The following is a 27,269-nucleotide window of genomic DNA, read 5'->3' as shown; positions in this document are numbered from 1 at the left end:
GGTTAGGTTGGGGCTTTCACCATTGGGTTTGCTTGGTGAATTACTAGATTGGATATTTCTTGAAAATAACATTTTCTTCTTAAGTTGGTAGAGCATTATAGCACATATCCCCCCTTGAATTATCTTTTTCTTGCCTAATTACAATTGACTTACATTGTGGGCAGCAGAGTTCTATAATATATAATAAACACAGCCTATCTACAGTTACCTCCTTTTAGAAAGACTTTCCCAAGTCTTTATATCTCTTGGCCAAACAGATATAAGATAAATGCATTCTTCAGTGATACCATTATCCAGCCAGTTCCTTCTTTAAAGCTTTTCAAATGTTTCTTTGTCAGATTGCATTTTACTCTCACTGTTTAGTGAGAATGTTTTGCTTGACCTTCACATAAAAGTCTCAGGCAAACTCTTTTTCTCATGCCAGCGAAGAAAACAGTCTGATTTTGTTGTTTTTTTGAGGAAAATATCTCCCTATTTGGTGTGGAAACCTTCAAGCTGGGCTTTAACTCTGACAAGCCCGTGGCCTGCGCTGATGATCTGTATCTTACCATGTCATTGGTAAGGTCACCAGTGTGGTTAGGAGCCATAGGGGAGAACGAGTTTTCTTTGACCTTCTTAGGGCTGAGTCTGCAAATTAACCTGACAGATTAACATGAGAAAAGCACACAGGTTTATTTAATACTGGTTTTTGTTTTGTTTTTTGTGGGTGTGACATGGGACGCTTCATAAGAAAACAAAGACCTGATGAAACAGTTAAACCCAAGTACTTTTACACTTGGTTTGATGAAGAGTGGGCATCATGAAGAAATGTGATAAGTCAGAGAGTGTGAGGTGTAGGTGTAAAGGATGCTCCTTACCTCTGGATATAGGGAGGATGAGGGCTTTATGATGTTTCAGGGCAGAGGGGTTGGGGGAAGGTCGGAGTGATCTTCCTGCTTCTGCTGTTTTCTCAGACTCCTTTGGCTTAGAATATTCAAAATGCTCAGGTGCCATATTTTGGGGATAGCGTGTCCTGAACCTCTGAGAGGGTAGTGCCATATCCTGTGCTCGCTCTGGATGGTGTTTTTCTGTCAGGGGTGAGAGAAAGCATTACAGGAGGAGGAATCCAGGGGTGGGGGTGGGGCCGGGGCTGCTTCAGTGGGTACTCTCAGAGTTTGTTAAGTTTTACCTAATTCATATTTAATCTTTATGACCTGTGAGAGATTGTTACTGCTGTTTTAGAGACCCTGGGAGGTCAAGTAACTTCCCAAGGTCACTCAGCTAATCTCATGTAGTAGAGCTGGGATTCTGAACAAGCTGTCCCTGGCTTGGAGAATGTTCCTACTGTGCTACAGAGCCCTTCGCTCTGTGCTCTTCTCTCCTGTCACAAAGTTAGAGACAGTTTGTTCAATCAGATGCAGAGAAAGTAAGTCAGTGATGCTGCAACCCACTGTGGGTAGTAGAATCACTTGGCAGATTTACTTTATGAAAAGATCTCTTTCCTTTGAAAATTCTTGAGATCAAATAGTGTTACACATTTGAATCGTTTTTTAATGTCTTTTACCTCATCATATATCTCTTTATAGGACCATATGCACCTATTTATGTTGCTAAAGCCATTCTTCTTGTAGATTTTTAGTTAATGGAGGCTAACAATATAAGGTTATAGGCTAATCTGATAAAGTATATTTTAAGGGGATAAAATATTTTAATTTGCTCAGTTAGTTATAGAAGGATAAGATTCCCTAATCCACATTACATTAGAATGTAAATTATGTGAGTGCAGGGATCTCATTTGTCTGTCTTGCTAGTTTGTCCCTGGGGCCTTATGCACACAGCCTTGTATGGAGTGAACTAATGAACGAACGTGTTTTGGTAAGACCCATGTACTGATTCTCTTCCTCCCTTACTCATGAGTTCTCTGCTTACTCCTCCTCCCTTAGCAAAGCAGTTTCCCAGCGTGCTTTACTGACTCTTCTGCTTACATTGCTCTACCAGAGTTTCTGGGGTAGTATCATCACTCCCAGAAGGTAATCGTATCTGGGGAAAGTGTTGAAAAACACTGTAAATTTTGTTCTGGGAATCAAGAGACCAAGTATTAGAATCAGCTTTAGCTACTTGCAGGTGTGACACAGAGCAAGTGACTTCACCCATTGGTACTTCATTTTCCTTATTATAAGGGGTTTGGCCTTGATCCAGAGTTGAAAATTCAGATGTCTATAGGGGCCAGGCAGGTAACACATGGTGGTACAGTAAAGAGTTATAGGGACTGAGATAGAATTTATACTTCATTGAGAGATACCCTGTTTTTTTTTTTTGTTTTTTTTTTTTTAAGATTTTATTCATTTATTCGAGAGAGAGAGAGAGAAAGAGAGGAGCATGCGTGTGCCTGAGCACGAGCAGGGGGTGGGGCAGAGGGAGAAACAGAGTCCCCACTGAGCATGGAACTGGATCCCAGGACCATAAAGGTCATGACCTGAGCCACAACCAAGAGCCAGATGGTTAACTGGCTGAGCCACCTAGGCACTCCTCCTGCTAACCCTTGATAAGAATTTGGAGTTATAATGAATTTGACCAATAATAAATACTTGTATTATTTTAGCCTAGTAGTTCTTTTTTTAATATTAATGCAAGTTTTATTCAAGGGATAATATTCAAGAATTGAATTCTAAGAAAGGAAAAATTTACCGGTTATCTACTCTACAGTCAAAAGTGAACCTGGGGACCACTTACAACACATAAATAAATTCTGTCTTTACATATCTGAATAAAGTTCTTAGAACCATTTAGCTTTTGCTGATACGGCTTTGTGTATTGTGTTCAGAAACTTTGACAATAAAAACATATATACACTCTTCAATTAAGGTGAGTACCTAGGATTTTCACTCCAAGATGAGTTTTTGTGCAAGTACCTAGGACTCTATAACTTAAGATTGCATATTTCTACCTGAATTCAATTTGAATTGCCTTCACTATAATGTTTATCACAATTTTTAAAAATAATTAAATCACTGTTTATTGTGACTTTATAATTCCCTCAAATTATACTTTAATATTGGACACAGTATTTTCAAAAAATAAATATTCAAGGCCTTAGTTTTAAATTTTCCTTCAGTGTGATAGGACTACCCTAAAATAAATGCACTTTTCTTTTAAAAATTACTTATAATACAGGTCTCATTCTAAAATTCTGATAATGTATTTTTTGGTAGGGGTGGCATGGGTGGTTCAGTTGGTTAAGCATCTGGCTCTTGATCTCACTGTCTTGAGTTCAAGCCCTGTGCTAAGCTCCATGCTGGGTGTGGAGCCAACTTAAAATTGTTTTTAAAAGAATATATTTTTTGGTAATAAAACAAGGGTTTAGAATGATTCAGTCCATGGGAAATCTTAATGACAGTCACTTAGTGAAGAAGTCAGTCATTCCTGGAGTCACAAACACTCAAAAACTGCTATTAGCATTGAGTTTTTGTGTTTTTTAGTGGTTATTGTTTTAGGTTAGCCTCAGAGTTTTTAAACTTGGCTATAGTATAGAATTACCTGGGGAGTGTTTTAAAAAACACAGTTGGCAGATGCTGCTCTCAGAGATCTGATTGACTAAAAAAAATATCAAGTTTCTTAGGCACTTCTAATGTGCAGCTACATTTTGAGTGATTAATGGAACTCTTAATTAACTAGTGTGTTTCCGCACTGACTTTTAGAAGCAAGCAGATGATCAAGGATATAGTCAGCTTTCCGACAAATGAGTGTTTTCCCTTGTTTCGCAGCAATCTTGACTGAAAATTACAGTTGTGAATGATCACTGGGAAACAGCATGGGTTCCAGATGATCAGGGAATGAAAGCTATTCATTACCCCAAGCCAGTCCCAACTGCGTCATCATACATTTTGCCCGTTTTCACTCACCCAGAACTTTTACTTTCTCCCCTACTACGTGCGTGGTCATATTCAGTGGTTTCTGCTACATTCTCTGAACTCATGGCAGGCACAGCTTTCTGGGGTTAGGACTTAGTACTTGCATATTCGACCTTTTGACCTTTCATCTTAGGCCAGTCTTTGATAAGATGCCTCCTCTAGGAAAGCATTTTAACTGAATCTGAGACTCAATGCCCTAACCAAGGCCAGAAAGCAGTCACTGTAATCTGTAAAAAAAAAAAAAAAAAAAAAAAAGAAGGTTTTGCCTTTCAGGGAACAAATACTTAATTTGGGGTCATTCTGCGTATCTAAGTGTGATTTGTATTTGCATCTATGAATTAGGTTATTTTTTAAGTAAAGAGTTACCAGATTTCTAATGATTTCTGTTTATGTTTGAGTTTGGGTGATGTTTAAAAATTTGTTTTAAATTTGAGAAAGATATTTTGAGTTAGTTTATTGTCTCACATTTTTTAATAATCTATGAGATAAAAAGATTTATTAATTTCTGGTGTGATATCGTCTGCCTAATGCTTTGATAATTTGGGGAGATTTTGATTTATCCCTTAAGAGATTTATTCAGTAGATTGGATCTACTAGGTTAAGTAATGACTGCTCAAATGAACACATTCTTCACAAAAATATTTGACAGCACATTTTATTATTTTTTACCAAGAAGATTTTCATATCTGCATTCAGCAGATATTTTTGGAAGAATTAATTTTGTACTTATCAGAGTGGGGTCACCGAGCTTATCTCTTCTTTTTGTGTTTGTTTTTTTCTACTCTTCCATCAGTTTTTGCTTTCACAACCAAAGTTTTGGGCCATTCAGACATCAGCCTTGATCCTCCGGACAAAACTTGAGAGAGGAAGCATACGCCGAGTGGAACGGGCAATGAGGCAGACACAGGTAAGAATTAATGTGATAGTTATTGTTATTCTTCAACTCTTCATTGCTGTTAATAAGCATGGGGCACTTGGGTGGCTCAGTTGGGTAAGTGTCTGCCTTTGGCTCATTTTTATTTAAATTCTAGGTAGTTAACATGCAGTGCAATACTGGCTTCAGGAGTAAAATTCAGTGATTCATCACTTATATAACAACGCTCATTGCTCATCACAAGTACACTCCTTAATCCCCATCACCCATCCAGCCCATCCTCCGGCTACCTTGCTCCATCAATCCTCAGTTTGTTCTCTGTCATTGAGTTTCTTATAGTTTACTTTCTTCTCCCCCCACCATTTGTTCATCTGTTTTCGTTCTTAAATTCCACACGGGACTGAAATGGTATTTGTCTTTCTCTGACTGAGTTATTTCGCTTAGTTTACTACCCTGTAGTTCCATCCATGTCACTGTAGATGACAAGATTTCATTCTTTTTGAGGTCTTAAGTAATATTCCACAGTGTATATATACCACATCTTCTTTATCCATTCATTAGTCAATGGACATTTGGGCTCTACATAATCTGGCTATTGTTGATAATGCTGCTGTAAACATCAGGATGCATGTACTCCTTCAAATCTGTATTTTTGTATTCTTTGGGTAAGTACCTAGTAGTGCAATTGCTGAATCTTAGTGTAGTTATATTTTAACTTTTTGTGGCACCTCCATACAGTTCTCCAGAGTAGCTGCACCAGTTTGCATTCCAACCAAGAGTGCAAGAGGATTCCCCTTTCCCCACATCCTCACCAACACCTATTGTTTCTTGTGTTGTTAAGTTTACCCATTCTGATAGGTGTGAGGCAGTATCTCATTGTGATTTTGATTTGTATTTCCCTGGTGATAAGTGATTTTGAGCATCTTTCATATGTCTGTTAGCCATCTGGATGGCTTCTGTGGAAAAGTATCTGTGTCTTCTGCCTTCTTTTCTTTTCTTTTCTTTTCTTTTCTTTTCTTTTCTTTTTTCTTTTCTTTTCTTTTTCTTTTTTTCTTTCTTTCTTTCTTTCTTTCTTTCTTTCTTTCTTTCTTTCTTTCTTTCTTTCTTTCTTTCTTTCTTTCTTTCTTCTGGATGGCTTCTTTGGAACAGTATCTATTCATGTCTTCTGCCCATTTCTCTTCCCTTCCCTTCCTTTCCCTTCCTTTCCTTTCCTTTCCCTTCCTTTCCCTTCCCTTCCCTCCCCTTCCCTCCCCTCCCCTCCCCTCCCCTCCCCTCCCCTCCCCTGGCATTTTGTCCCTTCTTATTTTGTAGGTCAGTAGAAATAGGAATGTCACCTTGGATCAGAGATGCCATGTATTCAGGAATGCAGAGCTCTTTTACCAGCTCTCACTTATCATTGGATTTATAAATGAGAAAGAAAATTGTGTCTTGCTTAATAAGTATATTTTTAAAACTTCGTTTTATAGTAGTTTAACCTGTATGGACTAAGTTGAGAGCACTTTATTGATGTTCCTCGAGGTACAAAGATTAATCTGTAGGTTCTATAGCTTTCCTGGCTCTGTCTATTGAAAGTTTAGAGCAGTGGCACCTCAGTAGCAAATGAGCACACTAAGTGCCCAAATCTTGGTTTCTAAATACCATTCTTCAGCAATAGCGACCAGTGCTCCTTGGATAGATGGCTGATCTTAGGACTGGAACTGCTGAGGCAGGGAAAATACAAGATGGGCCTAGAACTTCTTGTGTAGTATAAGAAAATAAGGTAGTATTTTAAAAAGGGAGTTGGGGGTGCCTATATGATACAGTTGGTTAAGCATCTGACTCTGGGTTTTGGCTCAGGTTGTAATTGCACAGTTGTGAGACTGAGTCCCGCATCAGGCTCTGTGTTTAGTGTGGTTAAATCTTAAAAAATGGGGGGTTGAGGGCATATTAGAAGGTCACAGCAGCTAATCTGAAAGAACCCAACGGCTAAGGCCAAAATAATTTGAGCAACAAAATAAATAAAATATAGTATTTGATTGTAATCCCAAGTTATAAAATAAATACGAGTCCATACTACTATAAATGAATGAATGATTGAATAAGTGGGAGAAGGAATAAATTTTTCTTAAAGAAGAAGTTTAAATAATTGATGTAGCTACATCCCTCTCTAGGAGATGGAGTTTGACCTTTATATGTCCTAGAATGTGAGCTGGGCTTAGTGAATCCCTTCTGTATGGAAACAGAACATTGATAGTTTTACAGTGGAGAAACCTGGCAACCCCTATCTCAATCAAGTGGTCAAAGTTAGCATCACCAGCAATAAGTCTGATGATCTCACATATCCTCTGATCATCGGGTATGGTGAGAAGAGCACCTTGTGGGATTCTCCCACCAAACTGGTTCCACCAGTTTAAATACAAGACAGTATCAGAAAAAACCCAATTGAGAGACATCCTACAAAGTATCTGGCTACTTCTTCAAAAGTATCCAGGTCATGGACAACATGAACTGAGAAACTGTCACAGATCAGAGACACTAAGGCAATTTGAGATCGTATCCTAGATTGGATCTTGGAACAGAAAAAGGGCATTAGTTGGAAAACTAATGAAATACAATTAAAATCTGTAGTTTAATTAATAGTAATGGACCAATGTTAATTTCCTAGACTTGAAAAATAGATCTTAATTAGGTAATTTGTTAACATCAAGAGAAATTGGGTGAAGATTGTATAGGAACTCTCCATAGTGACTTTTCAAATTTTCTGGAAATCTGAAATTATTCCAAAATAAAAGTTTATCTTAAAAGAAAAACACATACTTATATTCTAGTTAGAAAGAAAAGTTATCTTGGATTAAGAATGTATATGCCTGGGTGACTCAGTTGGTGGAGTGGGCAACTCTACATCTTAGATGGTAGGTCTGAGCCCTATTTTGGTGTAGAGATTGGTTAAAAAGAAAATCTTAAAAATAAAAAAATAAAAAAAAGAATGTATATGCCTGGGGGCATGTGTCTGGCTCAGTCAGTGGAGCAGTTGACTCTTGATCTCAGAATTGTGAGTTTGAGCCCCACCTTGGGTGTAGAGATTACTTAAAAATAAAATCTTAAAAAAAAAAAAATGTGTATGCCTGCAGGTACCATGTTATCACTCACTGCTGCTTGTTTGGTTTCCAGTTCTATAGTACCAGCTCCTGCCCAGTATCTAAACAATGAAGGTCCAGATGTTTCTTATTTTGGTAAGGCATGAGTTAGACTTTTTAACTGAGAACATTGGAGGGAAATACATAATGAGATGTAAATACTGGGTGAAGTATGTTCAGATTTGCTAAATGATCATAAGCATAACTTGGTACAGTCTATAAGGCTGGGTGGTAAGAAGGAGGAAGAGATGACTTAGGGAGAATGCATTTGGTGTGTGTGGAGTGTAGAGTCCGTCATTGTGGTTCACATCAGTCTGGTTCATAATGGAGAGCAGCGTGAGATAATAATGTTGGAAAGGCTGACTGCTCTAGTTGTGGTGTCGACTGTTATATAAGGCTACAGAATGTGGTTTTCTCCTCTGAGTAAAAGGAACTATGGGTAACATGACAAAAGTCAGAGTTTCAAAGAGAGCCTTAGAGTACTGTAGCATTTTATTGGTGAGAATAGAAGCAAAGACCTCTATTAGGCATTACTTTCATAGGCCTGCTTACTAGGAGAAGATTGAGTATGGATAGAAATACAGACTTTAGAGATGATTTACTTAGTTGTTTTAAGTTAGAGAAATCATTTAATTTTAAACTGAAGGTAAGATGAAAGAGTAAAATTTAAAAACACTTTTTTTTTGTATGGTTGCTTAAATTTAAACTCTTAGGGAAAAATGTTCAGAATAAGATTATTTTTCAAAGACAGAAATCAGGAAAATAAACAATGTGAGCCCTTTAAAAAGTCTTTAAGAGTCTTTAAAAAGTGTTGTTTTGTTTTTTGTTTTTTTCAAGCAATAATTCACCTGCATTAACAATCTATTAGTTGCTGGGTAAAAGCAGATGTTTATCTGGACTAAGTGAATTTTTTTTTCCAAAAAAAAAATCCATGAAAACAAAAAACAAAAAATCCATGATAACAAAAATACAATGTTACATTCCAGAACTTCTCTGTGTCAGCATAGTTTTTCAAACCAACAAGAGAGTTACCAGATTAGTACAAATATCAGCGTTAACTTCTTAGTTAACAAACATTTATTGAATTCTTAGTGTGCACCAGGTACTGTATTAGGTCCTGGACATACTAATTAATATGTAATCTTAGCTTTCAAGAGCTTAAATTCTAGGCGCCAGGTTATTGATCTTGGAATTATTTTCCACTTCTTTTTAAGCCCTCTCCTTCTGTTTGTAAAATACTATGCCATTCTCATGTCTTTTTGCTTTCTTCCTGTATACTGTTTGAATTTATTGAGGGCCTACTATGTGTTCTACAGTTTGTCACATATTGTTTTAATCATTTTATGTTTTTTCACTGAGTATCATTGTATTTCAGGACCTTTTCTATTATTGTCACAATTTGTTTTCTCCAAAACAGTGAGACAGAGATCAGGGTTCATTGCCGCTTGAAGAGAAATAGGAGGAAGTGGGATTGGGATGAGGAAGAAGTCATAACGAGCTGCAGACCCAATACAGCCCAGGCTCTTTCCTATGCTGAGCATCCCCCTGCCCTCTACCTTCCCTTCCCCGCCACTGGGTAGCCCACTCTGGAAAGGGCCAAGACCTCAGGCCAGGTTCTCTGTGGCTGTGAGGACTCTGAGACACCTGACAGCCGGGTGCCATGTGTGGACCCCATTCCTTGCAGCTGGGCCCAATGTAAAGCAAAGAAGGAAGGTGAAGGTGTGGTTTTGTAATTAGCACTTTAAATTATTTATGCTGAATTGCCTCTATTGAATTTAATTTTATTTTAATTTTTAAAAATTTTTATTTATTAAAAGCTCATTTCACATAATTTTCCCTCACAAATTTTATTTATTAAAAGCTCATTTCACATAAATATTTCACAAGCTTCCCTTCCCTTCCATGTGTAGGAGACTACACATAAATATTTAAAATTTTATTTTCGGAAACAGTTTAAATGGGTATTTTTTTGAGGGGGGGCCAAAGTTTGGCCTTCTTAATATAAATAGTATAGATTACATTTATTTATTAACGAAGGACATACTGACTTAGAAATGATTTGCTTTGCATTCATCTCTTATATTTTGCATATGAAATAAGTCATCATTCAGTTTCCTTTTGGAGTGGCAATTAAACTCAAAAAGTATAGAGGCAAATTTATAAGTGTATAGCATATCTTTTTACTTTGAAACCTGCAATATTCTCTGAATTGTGCACATTAGGGTTTTGGGTATTGAATAACAAAAATGTTTTTGACTGAGGAAAATAGATTTAAAGAAGGAGCCCAATCACCATGCTCCCGCATCTTCCCATGTCCTGGCCTTTGTATATCTGGAATCTCCCTGTCTTGCCATCCAAATCCTGCATTCTGAAGAGAGTTGTCTACTTCTCTGCCTGTAAAACAGGATTAGGGAGTTGCTATCTCTGCCTTCACAGAGGGTACGATAGAGAAAAATCACTTCATACCCCAACCCTAAAATTAGCCAAATCATGTGACAAGGTGAATACAGTTTGTCTCATTTTCTGTCACTTGTTGAGCCATTTACCTCATCATATGAACTTTGGCCAATTCTCTGACTCAGGGTTTGATACTACTGTGTTTGTTGAAGTTGCTGCATCCCTTAAGAATAAGAGGAAAATGATTTTTCAAAGACCTATATATATAAAACAATGTTAAGGAGAAATTGTTTTAGTTTCTGTGAAAATCTGTTTCCTTCCTCAGCTGTTATACTGTGATAAAATGATAAGCTGTTCAGGCTGAAAGAAAAACAAGCCAGAAGGAGCTGTTTAGGGAAAAGCTTAGTCTTGTCATATTACAAGTTGAGGAAGTGCAGGTAGGATGAGGTCAGGTGACTCACCCCAGTTGGCCTGGCTGGTTAGTTAATGACAGAATCTTGACTGTGACTTGCACGATGATGAGCAGCTACATTGAATGATGTGATGGCAAGTCCTGAAAATGGCAGATTTGGGAGGGATTTCTGAGGGAGACAAGTTTAAACCAAACTTAAAAAGAGAGTATTGTATCACGCCTAAAGGTAAATACACCAATGTTACAAGATCCAAAGAGGAACAAAGAACTCCAAATTGAGGACAATCCCTTAAAAACACTCTATCTAATGAAAATTATTCTAGGTTAGCGTTCTTTAACGATTGCATTTTTGGGGCTGTCATGATGGTGGTAATAATGAAGAAAATGTTTATGGAGTCATTGGTTATGATTCAGAAGCAATGAATTAAAATGAGAATATATTCTCTAGTACTTATTCAGACCCTGCCTTTGATTATTTTATGTTCATTATTAAAGTAATCTTACTAATGAATTTTAATTATTCACTTATCTCTTAGCTCTGTTCATTTAAATGAGGACAGCCTGCCCCTGTTCAGGTAGCTGTGCCTCTAAAGATGATTGCCCGACAGGGATCTTTTCCTTCACCTTTGAAGTTCTGGGAGGACAGTACATTGAACTGGGAATTGGAGATTATAATAGTTGTCTATCATTGGAGACTGTACTGCATTTGACTTTCTTTACTGTGCTAGTTAATTGAGATTTAACAATTTTTAAATGAGCTTTAGCTTTCCAAGAACATCTGTTCCTGATAATGTAGTTGTATACTACTTTGATGGAATAGATGTTTTCCATCATGTTTGATTCTGGAGGAAGAAGGGCCCAGAACAGGATGATTGATTCTATTGTGGAGATTATCACCCTTGTGTAGGCCAAAACACTTCTATTTTAAAAGCTGATCGCCCTTGGTTTACATGGCTGTTTAATTTCTAGTAATGATTAAAAGCTTGTCACAAAAGGCTTAATTAGGGAAAAACTGGTCCCAGAAATATAACATCAGGATTTATACAGTGAGCCTCATACTTGTTTTTGAATAATTTCATAAAGGAGTCCTTCAGATTATTTTTTTTATATTGAGGGAAAACCACACTGCTGGCATTATGTAACACCTGGACCAAGTCCATGGTTAGTAGTGGCAAAGTATATTTTGTTTTTTAAAACTATGTCACTGTTTTTAATTGCTTTTCATTATAGAAATAATACCTGCTAGTTATCAAGGATGTAAGCAATAGAGAAGCAGAAAATAATAACCAGTGTTTTCCTCTACCTTGCTTGCCTTCCAGTCTCAATTTGTAACCTTCTAGACTTCTTCCTCTGCATAAATAAACAAAACAGTATGAGTAAACATCAGTGGGATCATGCAGTCTTTACTACTTTTTGCCTCTTAACAGAAGAGGCTGATCCACTCTGTGTGCCAGTACCTATGGATCTAGCTCATTCACTCCAGCAGCCATGTCACTCTGTTAAATAGAGGTGCTATAATTTTTTCAGCCTACCCCTTATTTTTGAAGGTACCCTTTTATTAATATGTTTTTATTTTAAACTGCATATTAGAAACTTTGGTACTATACATAGTAAAATAAAATTAGAAGGATTTCAAATGCAAGATGTACATTACCTTCCAATTCCCAGCTCACTTTTAGCAGTTTCTTTTTTGTTGTTGTTCTAGTAGTTTCCATCATAACTTTATATATTTACACTTCTGTTATTCTTCTTGAAATGCTTATACTCGGGGCACCTGGGTGGCTTGGTGGTTGAGCATCTGACTTTGGCTCAGATCATGATCCCAGGGTCCAGGGATTGAGTCCCACATCTGGCTTCCCACAGGGAGCCTGCTTTCTCCCTGTGCCTATGTCTCTGCCCTTCTCTCTGTGTCTCTCATGAATAAATAAATAAAATCTTAAAAAAAATAAATGCTTATATTCCTTTTCTTGATTTATCAACTTTATTTTTTTAAGATTTATTTACTTGAGAGAGAGAGGGGTGGGGGGAGACGGAGAGAGAGAGCCTTAATCAGACTCCATGCTGAGTGTGGAGCCCGATGTGGAGCTTAATCTCATGACCCTGAGATCACAACCTGAGCTGAAACCAAGAGTCAGATGCTAAACTGACTGAGCCACCCGTGTGCCACTTGATTTATCAACTTTAGATAGCATCTGTTGCCTCCACACTATGAATTATGGAAAAATCAGTATATCTCTCATCCCCTCTTCCATTTTTATGTTTTGTTTTTTTTTTTTTGCAGTGGTTAGGGATTGTTACTCTACATTTTACTCTGTAATATATGTCATCTGTGTTTAGTTGATATGTTGATTTTTAAAATTTTAAATCAGTTTTACAGCATTACAATTATGATTATATATTTTAATTATATAGTCAAATATTGTGATTATACCTATGGAAAAGAAATCATATGCTTTGTCTCTAAGCTTTTACTGCTTGACAAAGGCTATCACAACAATCAAGTTCCAGGAGATTCTCCATTTGTTCTTTTTTGCCTTTTTTTTTTTTTTTTAAACTCATTCTAGGTCATAGTCAGCTACCACTGTTTCTTTGATCTCAGTTGTTACCTTCCTTGTCGTCTTTATTGTCTTTTTGTATTACCTTCTGTGTAACTTTCATCTGAAGGACATGGATGGTAAAATTTGAGTCTTTATAAAATGTATTTTTCCATCGAATTTATTAATTGGAATGGGATAGAATTCTAGTTTCAAAATCATCTTTCTGTACAACTGTATATGAAGTCATTTCTTTTTTTTTTTTTTTCCTCGTTGAACTATCGTTTTAATTGGTCTCAAAATTCTGTGACAGATTTTTGGTCAAGTTGTTTCCATAAAAACGTACTGATTTTAAAAACTAATAACTTAAAACTGCCACACACAAAAAACCACAAATGGTTCACAAAACATTCTCCTTCCTTCTGAAGGTTTTATGATGCATTGTGATCATTAACCAATCTTTTACTATTAAACTTAAATGGCCAATTGATACAAACAGTTCTGAGACTGTTTTTCCACCACTAATTAAGACTGGGGTGGCAATTATTGGGGATTATATTCATTTAGCCTTCTGAGCTTTCTGGGCAGAGTTGGTGACCTTGCCAGCGCCAGCTGCCTTCTTGTCCATTGCTTTGATGACACCCACAGCAAGCGTCTGTGTCATGTTGTGAACAGCAAAACGGCCCAAAGGAGGATAGAGAGGCTCTCAACATGGGCTTGCCAGGAACCATATCAACAATGACAGCATCAGCAGATTTTAAGAACTTGGGACCGCTTTCTAGCTTTTTCCCAGAATGACGATCTATCTTCTTCTTAAGCTCAGCAAACTTGCAAGCAATGTGAACTGTGTCACAATCCAGCACAGGTGCATATCCAGCACTGATTTGGTCTAGATGGTTCAGGATAATCACCTGAGCCATGAAGCCAGCTGCTTCCATTGCTGGGTCATTTTTGCTGTCACCAGCCGCATTGCCATAACGAACATCTTTAACAGATATGTTCTTGAAGCCTACATTATCTCCAGGAAGAGCCTCACTCAAAGCTTCATGGTGTATTTCAACAGACTTTACTTCAGTTGTAACACTGACTGGAGCAAAGGTGACTACCATGCCAGGTTAAGAACCCCAGTCTCCACGCAGCCCACAGGGACAGTACCAATGTTACCAATTTTGTAGATGCCCTAGAGAGGCAGGAGCAAGGGCTTGTCAGTTAGACAAGTTGGTGGCAGAATGCAATCCGTAGCTCCAAGTGGTGTGGTTCCACTGGCATTCCCACCTTTATGGGTGCCTTTCCACCCCTTGAACCAAGGCATGTTAGCACTTAGCTTCAGCATGTTGTCACTATTACAATCAGAAATTGGACCAAATGCTATTGTGTCAGGGTTATAGCCAATTTTCCTCATGTAGGTGCTGACTTCCTTAACTATTTCCTTGTATCTCTTTTGGCTGTAGGGTGGTTCAGTGGAATCCATTTTGTTAGCACCAACAGTTGTTTTACAACCAGTGTGTAAGCTGGAAGGGCATACTCAGGGTCTGCCCATTCTTGGAGATGCCTGCTTCAAATTCACCAACACCATCAGCAATAATCAGGACAGCAGAGTGAGCCTGAGATGTACCTGTAATCATGTTTTTGATAGTCTCTGTATCCTGGGGCATCAGTGATGGTCACATAATACTTGCTGGTCTTGAATTTCTACAGGCAGATATCAATGGTGATACCATGTTCATGTTCAACTTTCAGTTTATGCAAGACTTGAGCGTACTTAAAAGAGCCCTTTTCCGGGGATCCGTGGGTGGCTCAGCGGTTTAGTGCCTGCTTTTGGTCCAGGGTGTGATCCTGGAGTCCCGGGATCAAGTCCCACGTCGGGCTCCCTGCATGGAGCCTGCTTCTCCCTCTGCCTGTGTCTCTGCCTCTCTCTCTCAGTCTGTGTCTCTCATGAATAAATAAATAAAATATTAAAAAAAAAGAGCCCTTTTCCATCTCAGCTGCTTCTCAGATTTTTCGATGGTTCTTTTATTGATCCCACCGTATTTGTAGATCAGATGACTCATAGTGGTAGATCTGCCCGAACCTATGTGTCCAATGATGACCATGTTGATATGAGTCTTCCTTTCCCACTTTGGTTTAGGTTTAGCAATGGTTTTCATGACACTTGTGTTCTGGTGGCAAACCTTTTGTGAAAAAGAGAGGTCATTTCTGTAATATCTTCCAGCATCCCAGTTTCCTGATAAGTGTGGCAGTTTGATTATTGTTCCTTTTTTAAAAAAGATTTATTTATTTATTTTAGAGAGAGCATGAGCAGGGGGAAGGACAGAAGGAAGGGAGAAAATCTCAAGCAGACTCCCTACTAAGTGAGGAGCCTGATGCTGGGACTTGATCTCACAACCCTGAGATCATGACCTGAGCCAAAATCAAGAGTCAGGCACTTAACTGATTGAGCCACCCAGGTGCCCCTTTATTGCTCCATTTTCCCCCCCAAGATTTTATGTATTTACTTGTCAGAGAGAGAGAGAGCACAAGCAGGAGGAGCGGCAGGCAGAGGGAGAAACAGACTCCCTGCCCAGCAAGAAGCCAGATGCAGGACTCAATTCTAGGACCCTGGGATCATGATGCTTAACTGACTGAGCCACCCAGGCATCCCTGTTGTTCCATTTTAAGAGATATTTTTCTTCTCTTTTTGAACATTTTTAGAGTTTTCTCTCTGTGCTTGGAATTCTGAGTGTCTGAATGTGAGCATGGGTTCCAGAGTCATGACACCTAATTTTAGATGCCAGCTCTACCATGTATGAGCCACTTCTGCCTTATACAAGCTACTGACCTCTCTGTACCTCAGTTTCTTCATGTGTATAATGAAATAAATATATTATGCAGATTATATGAATTGATATTTAGAAGAATGGCTCTCAGGAAGTGCTTACCAAATGTCATAACTGTTATTTCTCTTGGACTACTTATTGGATTCCTTTGTTGTTGTTGTTTAGAGAGAGAGAGCGGGCGCAGAGTGGAGAGGGAAAGAGGGCAGGCTCCATGCCCAGCACAGAGCGTAATGCTGGGCTTGATCTCATGACCCTGAGATTATGACCTGAACCCAAATCAAGACTTAGTTGCTTAACTGACTGAGCCACTCAGGTATCCCCTTATTGGTTTGTTTTTTTAAATTGGGTTCTTTAAATGTAAACAGTCATGTTTCTGTAGCTCAGAGGGATTTTCTTCCATTATTTCTTTAATTATACTTCTCCCTTTTTAAAAAGCCTTGTACTCTAGTTCTGCAGTTGAAATTCTAGTAAACTTATGTGAGACCTCCTGAATTTATCTTGTATGGCTTTAACTCTTCTTTTTTTTTTTTTTTTTTAAAGATTTTATTTATTCATTCATGAGAGACACACACACAGAGAGAGAGAGAGAGAGAGAGGCAGAGACACAGGCAGAGGGAGAAACGGGCTCCACTCAGGGAGCCCGACGTGGGACTCGATCCCGGGTCTCCAGGATCAGGCCCTGGACTGAAGGCGGCACTAAACTGCTGAGCCACCCAGGCTGCCCTTAACTCTTTTTTTCATGCTTCCTTTCTCTTTGTATTTTTGCTTGATGTTGTGGGACATTTCTTTGACTTTTTTTCCCATATCACTAGTTTGATCATTAGCCTAGTTCCTAATATTATTCAGTCCATCCTTGTAATTTTTTGTTCTGACGGTTTTTAATTTTCTTTCTTTCTCTTGTTTCTTTACAGTTATTTTCAGATGTATAATATAGTGATTCAACAATTTTATACACTCTTCTCATCAAGATAAGTCTACTCTTAATTCCCTTTATTTCATTAAAAATAATATTTGACAATTTTTAATTTTCAGGAATTCTTATTTTTCTGATTGTTTTTTTTTCTAATACCCTTTTCTTGTTTTATTAATGCAGTATCATTTAATTTCTTTGCATATTGTTAATTAGAATTTTAAAAAGTCCCTTCTTTCCACTCTTTCATCAGTAGCAAATTGTTTTGTATATTCAGCTTGGCCCTTCTTTTCTTGGTATTGCTTTTTCTTAACTTTCTGATGGTCACCAGCAGTTAATGTGGGCTCTCTCTGTGGTTATATGGGTTTCTTTGTCTGAGAGGCCTTTTTCTGGAATGGAAGAGCTGACTACAGACTGTACACCTGGCCAGGGTGTGTCTAACTGGCAAGCTTTGTTAGGGTTGCCAAGAATCTTCTCTCTACACCTTCCCATGGGGCCTTAAACTCTGGATCTGAGGTAATTGATGTTATAACAGAAATGCTTCTCTTTTCATGTAGGCCCCATATATCTTATTGCTTTATTCCCTTATTTCTTTCCTCTGACAGACACATAAGGTCTGGACAGCATCTCCTAAATGGTACAAGCAAGCAGTGTGCTTTAGCCTCGGGGCCAGAGATGGTTTCCAGAGTCGCTGGTAGCAGCGCCAAGATCCCAAGTGAAGAACCAGTAACGAGATATAGAGACCTCCACAAGAAAGACCTTCTCTCAGTGATTGAATCATCAGCCAGTAGTAATAAGTGACAGAAGTCAGAGCCTAGAATATTGGGTCACCTTCACCAGAGTGACAACCCAACAGGTGGACTAAACAATTTGTGAGGTTTTCTTAGATCACTGAACTTAGGGAGACTGCAACAGATGCAAAAAAAAAAAAAAAAAAGGCTTAGAATGCTTAGAGGCACCTATTCGTCAAGAACAAAGTTAAAGTGTTTAAAGGATGGTATAGCAGAATCAGAAAAGAGATCCAGTAGTTCAGAAAATGTGTAAGAGGTTGATAATATTCAAAATTAGTTCTGCATCAAATATGTTAACACAGGGCCTCCCTTTCTGTCCCTAGACCAAAGCCAGACCCTGAGCGAAGGGATCATATCAGGATTGCCCTCTGCCTCTAGTCATCAAGAACACTTGGCCTGAGTGCAGTATTTTGGGGCAGAGAGCCAGCTTGTGTGGATCATCTCAACTTTATTTTTTAAAAAGATTTATTTGTTTTAGAGAGAGCGGGGGGAGAGTACACATGTATGTGAGCAGGGAAAGAGGCAGAGGGAGAGGGAGAGAGAATCTTTAAGCAGAGTTTAAGTGTGGAGCCCCAACCCAGTTCTCCGTCCCAGGGCCCTGAGATCATGACCTGAGCCAAAATCAAAAGTTAGCCACTCAACCGACTGAGCCACCCAGGTGCCCTTCAACTTTAGGATAATTATATAAGTGTGTGGTTCTCTCAAAGTGATGGGGATATGACTGCAAGAAAGAAGGTAAGAGACACAATTGTATGATATAATAGTTATACTAAGCTGGAGGCATGTTCTCAGATGCAGGTAAGAACTCCCTAGTACCCCCCAGTTTCCCAACAAGATGTTCAGCTTTATAGGATGCCATCCTGTGGCATCTGGTGCCAGAAGCTCCCCTGGGTTTTCTCACAGGGGTGAAGGGTAGTTTATGCCCACCTGTGACCTCCCATCCCTCAGCCAAATAATGATCATGAGGGTAAGGTGTCACCCAGCAGACCCAGGCTTCTGACCCATCTTAGCTTCATTCTGAGTTTTGTGAGGAAAGAATTTCTGAAGTTGTTTTATCCCACAACTAATAAGAGAGTTACATCGTTTTAGGATCTTATCATTTCTCATCAAGACTGTTGTAACTTTCCTTACTTTTTCTCCTCACCAACTGGTTGGTCCTTCTGTTGAAAAATCAAATGACCACATGTGTGTGGTTTATTTCTGGACTGTGTTTCCAAAGTTATATTTTAGCCTTTATTAAATTATATTATACTTTATTTGGAAACCTTCCTGTCTTCACATCTAGAATGTGAGCTTCTTAAGGGATCAGGTTCTCTGTTTCATTTATTTTTGTATTCTCAGATTAGGCATTCAATGGATATTTTTTTTCATTTTTTAAAAATTTTTATTTATTTATGATAGTCACGGAGAGAGAGAGAGAGAGGCAGAGACATAGGCAGAGGGAGAAGCAGGCTCCATGCACCGGGAGCTCGACGTGGGATTCGATCCCGGGTCTCCAGGATCGCTCCCTGGGCCAAAGGCAGGCGCTAAACCGCTGCGCCACCCAGGGATCCCCATTCAATGGATATTTGCTGAATGTTGAATTTGAAAAAAAAAAAAAATCATGTTTGAATTAGGACTATTTGAGAATTGGGCTAAATTAAGAATTAAATTTTTGTCTGGAACTTGAGTAATCCACAAGCTGTAGAGACCAGTTTTTCTAATATCATTCCAGTCCAGATCTTCAGCCCAGTGCCAGAGCTAACAGGAACAGAGCAATCACTGTGATCACAGAGGTTAACGTAGCATTCCCAGAAGGTAGTAATTCACAGTTTGGTTCATTGTATTTTTTTAAGGGGAGAGAAAAGAGATAATGGAGTGTCAGTTTTTCCTCACAGCGTTCCCCCCCCAAAAAAAATGATGAATTACATGTATAAATCACTGCTTTTTCGAGTCTGCTTTCTTTTACTGCTCAGGGCCTGAACACTTCTGCATAATCTGGGGAAGCCGCACAGTTGGTCATTGAGCCCAGGATTTGTTCAGATTTTGCAGGGCCCTGATTTTTTGTGGTCCTGTGAAAAATGCTGAGGAATGCCTCTCAGCTTAGAAGATGGTTCAAATAAACCTAATAATCTGTAAAAAAAAAAAAAAAAAAAAAAAAAAATCACTGCTTTTTGAAGTCATTAGAAGTGATAAGAGAACTAGAGTCCATGAATTTACCTAATTAACTAGAAATATGCTCACTCTTTATTTCTCAACATATCAAAAAACCAAAGCTTTTTCTTTATATTACAGACTAGTCATTTGTTCTGCATTAAAGACTTCTCTCTCATGTTTTAGTATCTCAGGATATACATTGTACTCTGTTATATTTTCATATATCTTCATAAAGGCATATCCTCATGCATTGAACTTGGCAGGCATAGTATTAACCTTGACCTATTTGTGTGAATGGAGAGTATGTGCCCTTGTGGGGCACTTGGTCTAGTAATTCATGCTGATCGTGGCTACACTGGGCTTGCCTAATGAGTGGGTATGGCTTCAAAATTTGAGAAATTGCATTTGATTTTTATACTTATTTTAAATATCCTTCTTTTAAATGAAAGGTGCTTATAAAGGACAAATTGAAGTTTAGAGCTCTTCATACCCTTCAGGATTTAAGAACAGGTTTCTTTCTTTTTTAAAAAAAGATTTCATTTATTTATTCATGAGAGACACACATAGAGAGAGGCAGAGACCTACGCAGAGGGAGAAGCAGGCTCCATGCAGGGAGCCTGATATGGGACTCAATCCCAGAACTCCAGGATCATGCCCTGAGCCAAAGGCGTGTAGACGCTCAACCGCTGAGCCACCCAGGTGTCCCGAGAACAGGTTTCAATAAGGAATCTTTTCATTGTAAGGGACAGAAACCCCATTCATACTGGCTGGAAGAAAGGAAATGTATTGGTCTTTATGACTGGGAATCTTGAGGTATTCCATTTTCAGTGATAGCTGGATTCAGGAGGAGCTCAACAGATCATCAGCTCTTTCTCTCATTTTCACCTGCATTCTCCCATCTCCGCTTTTCTCTGCCTGCTTCAGAAAAGCACCAGCTTTCGTTGCCTCGCAATCCAAGGGGAAGAGAGATCACATACTATGGCCAAGGTGAAGCCCCCTAACTTCCCGGGCTTCACTTCTCTTTTCTGTAGGACAAAGAGAGCAGTGATTTGTGGCTACCTCATAACATGTTGAGGGATTAATTGAGTTAATGTTTGTGAAATGCTTGAAATAGTGCCCGGCACAGAGTAAACCCTCAATAAATCTTGACTGCTGTTACCATCCTCTGTTTACAGGAGGGAAAGTGTAAGTATGAGAAAATAAAAATATCTAATCCTTCATGTAACTTACTGAAATTAGTCATTACTACCTGGAAAATCTAAAAACTGTGGGATAATGACAGTGCTTCACACTGAATATACTGAATTGTGCCATTATGTTTTTTAAAAATCTGAGAGATGAAAACATGTCCATTCTAGCTCTGTACTTCACCTGTGTTAGTAACCGTTTGCAGCATTTAAAACTTACTGAAAAGTATACTAGGGTTTGCTCCTGTGACTGTTGCTATGCTTTTATATGTTGGAATGGTTATGGTTAACTACTGTTTATTTAGAATTGTGTATAATTCCTACAGTTTTCTGAATGCTTATCTGCAGGGTGCTAAATAATCCTAGCATATAGGTATTATCTACATTTTTACTAATGGGAGAAATGAAGGACAGAAATTTCAAGTGACTTACCTAAGGTCTTATAGCTGGGCTAGAATTCAGACCAGGTTCCCCTTGGATTTTGAAGTCCATGCTTTCCAATTTAATAATCCGTCTTGCTGTAGTGTTGTAAGGAAGCTATGAGAACTGGCTTAAAAAAGAAAAAAGATGTCAGTATGAAATCTGGCATCATCTAAAGGAAAGGAATTGAATAAGAAATGGGAGGAAGAAGTGAATACAGGCTTTTTTTGGGAAAGGTTTGGATTGCAGAACTTTGCCTCTCAAGGCCAGAAATTCAGGTGAAAGGAAAAGCAAATGGAACGTTCACTCTCAAGATGAGGTGCTGTGAGGGAAGAACATGCAAATAGGTGAGAATTGGCTCTTGCTAAGGCCAAGCAAAGGGGCTGCTGAGAGGGATGCTGTAGGCTGAAACCAAGATATGGGTTTCATGATAATAGTTTGGTATAAAATAGGTAATGATTAGTTCATAGATAAGGGGAATAGAAGAGTGAGACAAGTGATATACAGCATAACATGAATTTTATTGTTAATAGTAAAAGAAAAAATTAAAAACCCTAGGAAGTTATAGAAATGTGAAAAATAGGTCACAGCAGAGGAGCTTAATACAGAGATGGAAGAAAGGATGCCCACTTCCAAAGGCAGCACTAAATGATAACTCTAGTTAAATTCTAGGCAGGGACACACTTAAGTTCCCTGGACAGAGTCAGAGTGTGTTGACTAAACTGATACATGGGTTTCCCTGGGCGAACATCCTGTGTACATCCCAACAGTCTTATGCAACATTTCCCAAACTTGCCTGAACATGTGAACCACTTCTGAGGTGCTTGTTAAAATACAGCTCTGCAGGCTAGGCCTCAGGGATTCGGGGTCAGTGTGGGGGTGGTGATTATGGGCACTTCAGAGAAAGACTGCCTTAGGCAGAGGTAGGCTGTTAATCTTTAGTAGCTCCAGATGTTTTTTTGTCTCATGCCCCAGTACTTAGAGAGCAGAGGCTAAAAGGGCATTTACCAAGGTCTGGAGGCCAGCATTGTGATTTAACAGGAGGCCAAGTGCCAGGAGGAGCCTTAGATGTGAGTATTAAGTGTCACAGAAACTGGGGCCAATTGACATCAGGCTCTGAAGAATAGGAGCTTTGCATTGATACCTACTGAGAAAGGTGGGGTATATTTATTATTAAACTTAACTACTTCAGCTTTTTTAGAAAACATGATAGTAGGAGTTTAAAACTTCCACTTAGGTTTTAATAAATCTTTGTTATTCTTTGCACTCTCATAATTCCTGCAGATTACAAACAGGCTAATTTGTATTCTCATCTCCCAATTTTTAAAGATGAGATGATAAAGAAGAGCTTCTAAATATTTCCTGGGGCACCTGGGTAGCTTAGTCAGTGAAGCTTTGGACTCTTGATTTTGGCTCAGGTCATGATCTCAGGATTGTGAGATCGAGCCCCACATCTCTTTCTCTTCCTCTCCCTCTACCCGCCCCTCCTCCCACTAAGTATGTCTTTAAACATTAAGTAAGAAGTTTGGGGAAAAAAATTGAAGTTGGGTGGTTGTGGGGAAGGCATTCAAGACAGTGGATCTAATTCTAAGTCAGCAGTTCTCCAAGGTGATTTGTGGACCCCTGGGGGTCCCCAGACCTTTTCAGAATATCCACAGGTCAAAACTATCTCTGTAATCATACTGAGATATTATTTACCTTTTCACCCTGTTCATACTGAATCAGTAGAAACAGTGGAGGGTGAGGGTGTCAAACTGCTGACCCCTTCACCTGAATCAAGGTGGGAACACCAAACCATGCTGATAGTCATCATATGCTTCACACCCACGCAGTCATAGTTAAAAAAAAAAAAAGATAGTTTTATTTATGAATGCTTTTATTTATTTATTTTTTAAAAAAGATTTTATTTATTCATGAGAGATAGAGAGAGAGAGAGGCAGAGACACAGGCAGAGGGAGAAGCAGGCTCCATACAGGGAGCCTGATGTGGGACTTTCTCCAGGATCACGCTCTGGGCTGAAGGTGGCGCTAACCCACTGAGCCACCAGGGCTGCCCTATGAATGCTTTTAATAAAGCAGTAAATATTATTTTATTAAGTCTTTACCCTTGACAGTGTATCTTCTTTAATATCCTATGTGATGAAATGGGAAGTACGTAAAAAACACTTGTGCCACATGCTAACATACAGTGGTTGTCTCAGGAAAAAGCTGAACTGTCTGCTTTGTTCATGGAACATTTTTTTTTCTTGAAAGAACTACTGACACACTTGGGGTATTCAAACTTTAGGTATTTGGCAGAAATTTTTTCAGAAAAACAAACAATGAAGTGAGCTCATCACTTCAAGGAGAATAAGTGACAATAATTTGTTACCAATGATAAAATCTTGAGGTTTTAAGAAAAAAATGAGGGTTTTGGGAAACTTACATCTGCAACTATGAACTTGACAATTTCCGAATACTTCAAGTATTGGGATGAGAGTTTTCTCATGAGATTGTTGGTGATATTAAGGCATATAATTTTAATATATTACATTAAATACGTCAACATGTGGAAGATCTGCTTATTTTCCAAATGACTAATGCAGGATGTTAAAAAATCAGGCATCTGTAAAAGATCCATTCAAGGTAGATCAGTGTGTGTGTGTGGTTTTTTTTGTTGTTGTTGTTTTTACTGTATGTGGATTTTACTGTAACAAAGAAAAGTTCATTGATGGTATTTAAAATTGCACATTGTAGGTAATGCTAAAAAGCCAGTTAACTGAAAAAGCTGTTAACATACTCTTCCCTTTTCCAACCACATAGCTGTATGAGGCCAAATTTTCTTCCTAAACTTCAGTCAAAATACCATACTGACTGTAGAAGCAGGTATGGGAATTCAGATGTCATTTATTAAAGAGATGCCTAAAAATGTAAGACATTGTCAGTTTTTTTCAAGACTTGAAAAAGTTGTTTTTCCTAAAAACATCTTATTTATGTTAATTATAATGCATCTACTGTTTTATTTTAAAATGAATTAATAAATGTTTAAATATTTCTCAGTTTTAATTTCTAATACGGTAAGTATTGATAGATTATAGCCTACATAAACAAAAGGTGTTTGGGGTTCCTAATAATTTATAAGAGTTTAAAGTCATCCTGAAACCAAATAAAGAACTGCTGACTTCAGGTATGACTAAGAGGAATGCGCCCAGGTAGCTATCTGGGCTTCCTTGAGAACTGCCTTTTTATATGTTCATCTGTTTGCTCTGGAATCATAAAGAAAGACATCTAGGTTCTCCCAGCCCCCATTAGTAGACCCAGTTTCTACCAGCCCATCCACTAAGTCCTTTTCTGTGTCTAGAACAGGGAGCAGTCATTGAAGTTCTTGACCAGGCTATGCCCGGATTCCATGTTATGGGATTTAGGTGGGGGAAAACACCAGTTTATGGAGTTCTGAATATTTTTCCACTGAGAAGATGCTTTTTGTTTCATAGCTCTGATAATTTTCCACTTAGGTATAAAGTAAGGTTTTAATGAAGCTGTCAACTTGGTCTTTGGAATCAGATGGGTTATTTTTTTCATAGCTTTATGACTTTGGACAAGTCATTTTTATTTCACTGCACTGCTGTTTCTTATACATGAGGTAAAGTTGGGCTAACAATAGGTTTAATGGTTTTGTCAGTACATACTATTTGTAATAGGTTTTAATTCTCATTCCCCTTGATCTTATTGGAAATTTTCTTGGACCAGGGATTTGAGGCTGCAGTTAGCTTGACTACTCTATTTGTAAATCATAGCTGAATGACTATAGATTCCTGTCAGAGGATGCTATTCAGCCCAACTGTTGCATATATTTGATTAAGTACATATTTTTATAATAAATCCAATCCTCCTCTATACACACACACACACAGATTATACAACAAAGCAAGGTGATTTGGCATATGATCAATCATACCTTTTAGATTATCAGCTAATTTCTACTTGGCTCTTCAGAAGGATGATAAACACTTTGATATCACGCTAGCAAGAATGAATAGCCTTCAGTGAAAAGGTCGATCCTTAGGGACTGGCTCTGTTCTTTTGAAGATATGTGTGCCATACTTTTAGATATGAGCGCATAAATAAAGTCTAAATCATACCAGACCTTGTTCAGAATTGTCCTTCTATACTAAATCATTCTCCATGTGCTAATTTTAAAATGTAGGCTTGATTTTTACGTTTTTTGTGGAAATTCTTTCTCTACTGAAAACAGGGCCTTGAAAAGACAGGGTATATCATTGCTTTCTGTGGCTTTATTCTTTTATTCCCTATTCCATAGAAATATCTCCTGACCTGTGGTACTATGGTTCCAGGAAGGTTTGAGTGTGGTTTTTGCATGAGTTAGGGAATCCATATGCACAAGTAGATTTTCTCAAAGGATGCTTTGAGGTGGCGTTTGGGGAGAAAATGACGTTAAAAGGGAGGCTTAAAACTTGATAACAGTGTTATATCATAACAGTATATGCATCATGAAGTCATCATTGGTGTGCCCCAGCAGTTATACCTGGATTTTCTGTGACTTGACTCTGCCCCACCTCTGGACCAAGCCCTAGACTATTCCTCACTCTATTCATCATCTTTCCCATTCATCCACATCTCTTCTGTGACCCTCCTGGAGAATACTGTCTTGCTTTCAGTTCTCAATGATTCAATTCTTAATGGTTTAGGGTATATTTGCTAAACATTACCCTAAACATTTTTGGCATTACCATCATTCCTTAAAGCCCACCTGCTCATACCAATTTTAACTTACCACCAAGTGTCTATGACTTGCTGGTGTGAAAATCATGAATTTCAAAACTGGAAAGAGAAAATGGTGCAAGGGTAGAACACTGTGTTAGATATCATTTACCTACATTTCTGGGAGTATGTGAAAGCTTGCAAAGGGCCAGTTTCTCCTGGAGTGCACTGTTCATGTTTGTGTTCATGCACATAGATATACACAGTATTAATCAAGGCCCCACTTTTCCTTTTGTTCCATCACCTGGTACTGAACCTCCTACCATTGTCTTCCAAACTTCTGGGCACTTGGTTTACCTCTAAGAAAACTTGTGTTCAGCTGATGGTGCCTATAACTAACCAACAGACCTCCTCAGATGCTTGAAATGAAACTAAATACTCTTGATAAAGCCATATAACCATCGAATTTTGGAATTGCAAAGATCATTTCACAGATGAATACCATTGTGGTTTAATGACTTGCTTGTTGGAGATAAACCTTGAACAGAACCCAGGTCACTTTTCACCTTACAGCATGGTTTTTCCTGTAAAACACTTGAGTTTATTTGTATACAATAGAATTATTTACCATGCCTATAAGAGACTCTAGTTTGTTTGAATATAATGGAATTATTTCAGAATGAGTTATTGAAAGAAATCTTGCTCTGAAAAATCTAGAGATGTACTGTAAATAATATCCCTGTATTTGTAGTAAATTAGCAAACAGGAAAGAGTACTTTGAATTCAGTAGAGGAAAAAGGCAACAGCACACCGTCATCCCTTTTTTTAAATATTAATTTAATATTCTTAACTTTATGGGTAGATAAATCTTATTTAGGTGGCTGTCATGCTTAAAGTAGGAAGAAATATATATTCTGTGCAGGAGTAGAAAATAGGTTAGGATTCTGGTCATAATCGTTACACATGACCTACTCAAGTTCTTATCAAGTATGGCTGAACTTGTACAGGGACTTATTCATGGTATCCAGCTCAAATAAGTGTTGGTTTTCTGATCTCTCTCTTGTGGTTTTGTGATTTTGGGTAGTA

At 38.2% G+C, this 27,269-nt stretch overlaps 1 protein-coding gene across 2 annotated transcripts in view; it reads left to right on the top strand.

The window, feature by feature from the left end:
* Positions 1-27,269, top strand: part of TTC27 (tetratricopeptide repeat domain 27) — a 172,046-nt gene that overhangs the window by 70,347 nt on the left and 74,430 nt on the right. The window contains exon 10 of one of the 2 annotated variants that reach the window (XM_072770575.1): positions 4,684-4,797. The exons of the other annotated variant lie outside the window; for it this stretch is intronic. Coding sequence (XP_072626676.1) covers positions 4,684-4,797 — 114 coding nt within the window. The remainder of the gene's footprint in view (positions 1-4,683; positions 4,798-27,269) is intronic. 2 annotated transcript variants of the gene reach the window in all.

The sequence above is a fragment of the Canis lupus genome, chromosome 12 (genome assembly GCF_048164855.1).
Source record: "Canis lupus baileyi chromosome 12, mCanLup2.hap1, whole genome shotgun sequence".
Classification (NCBI taxonomy): domain Eukaryota; kingdom Metazoa; phylum Chordata; class Mammalia; order Carnivora; family Canidae; genus Canis; species Canis lupus.
This window is presented reverse-complemented; position numbering and strand designations above follow the sequence as displayed.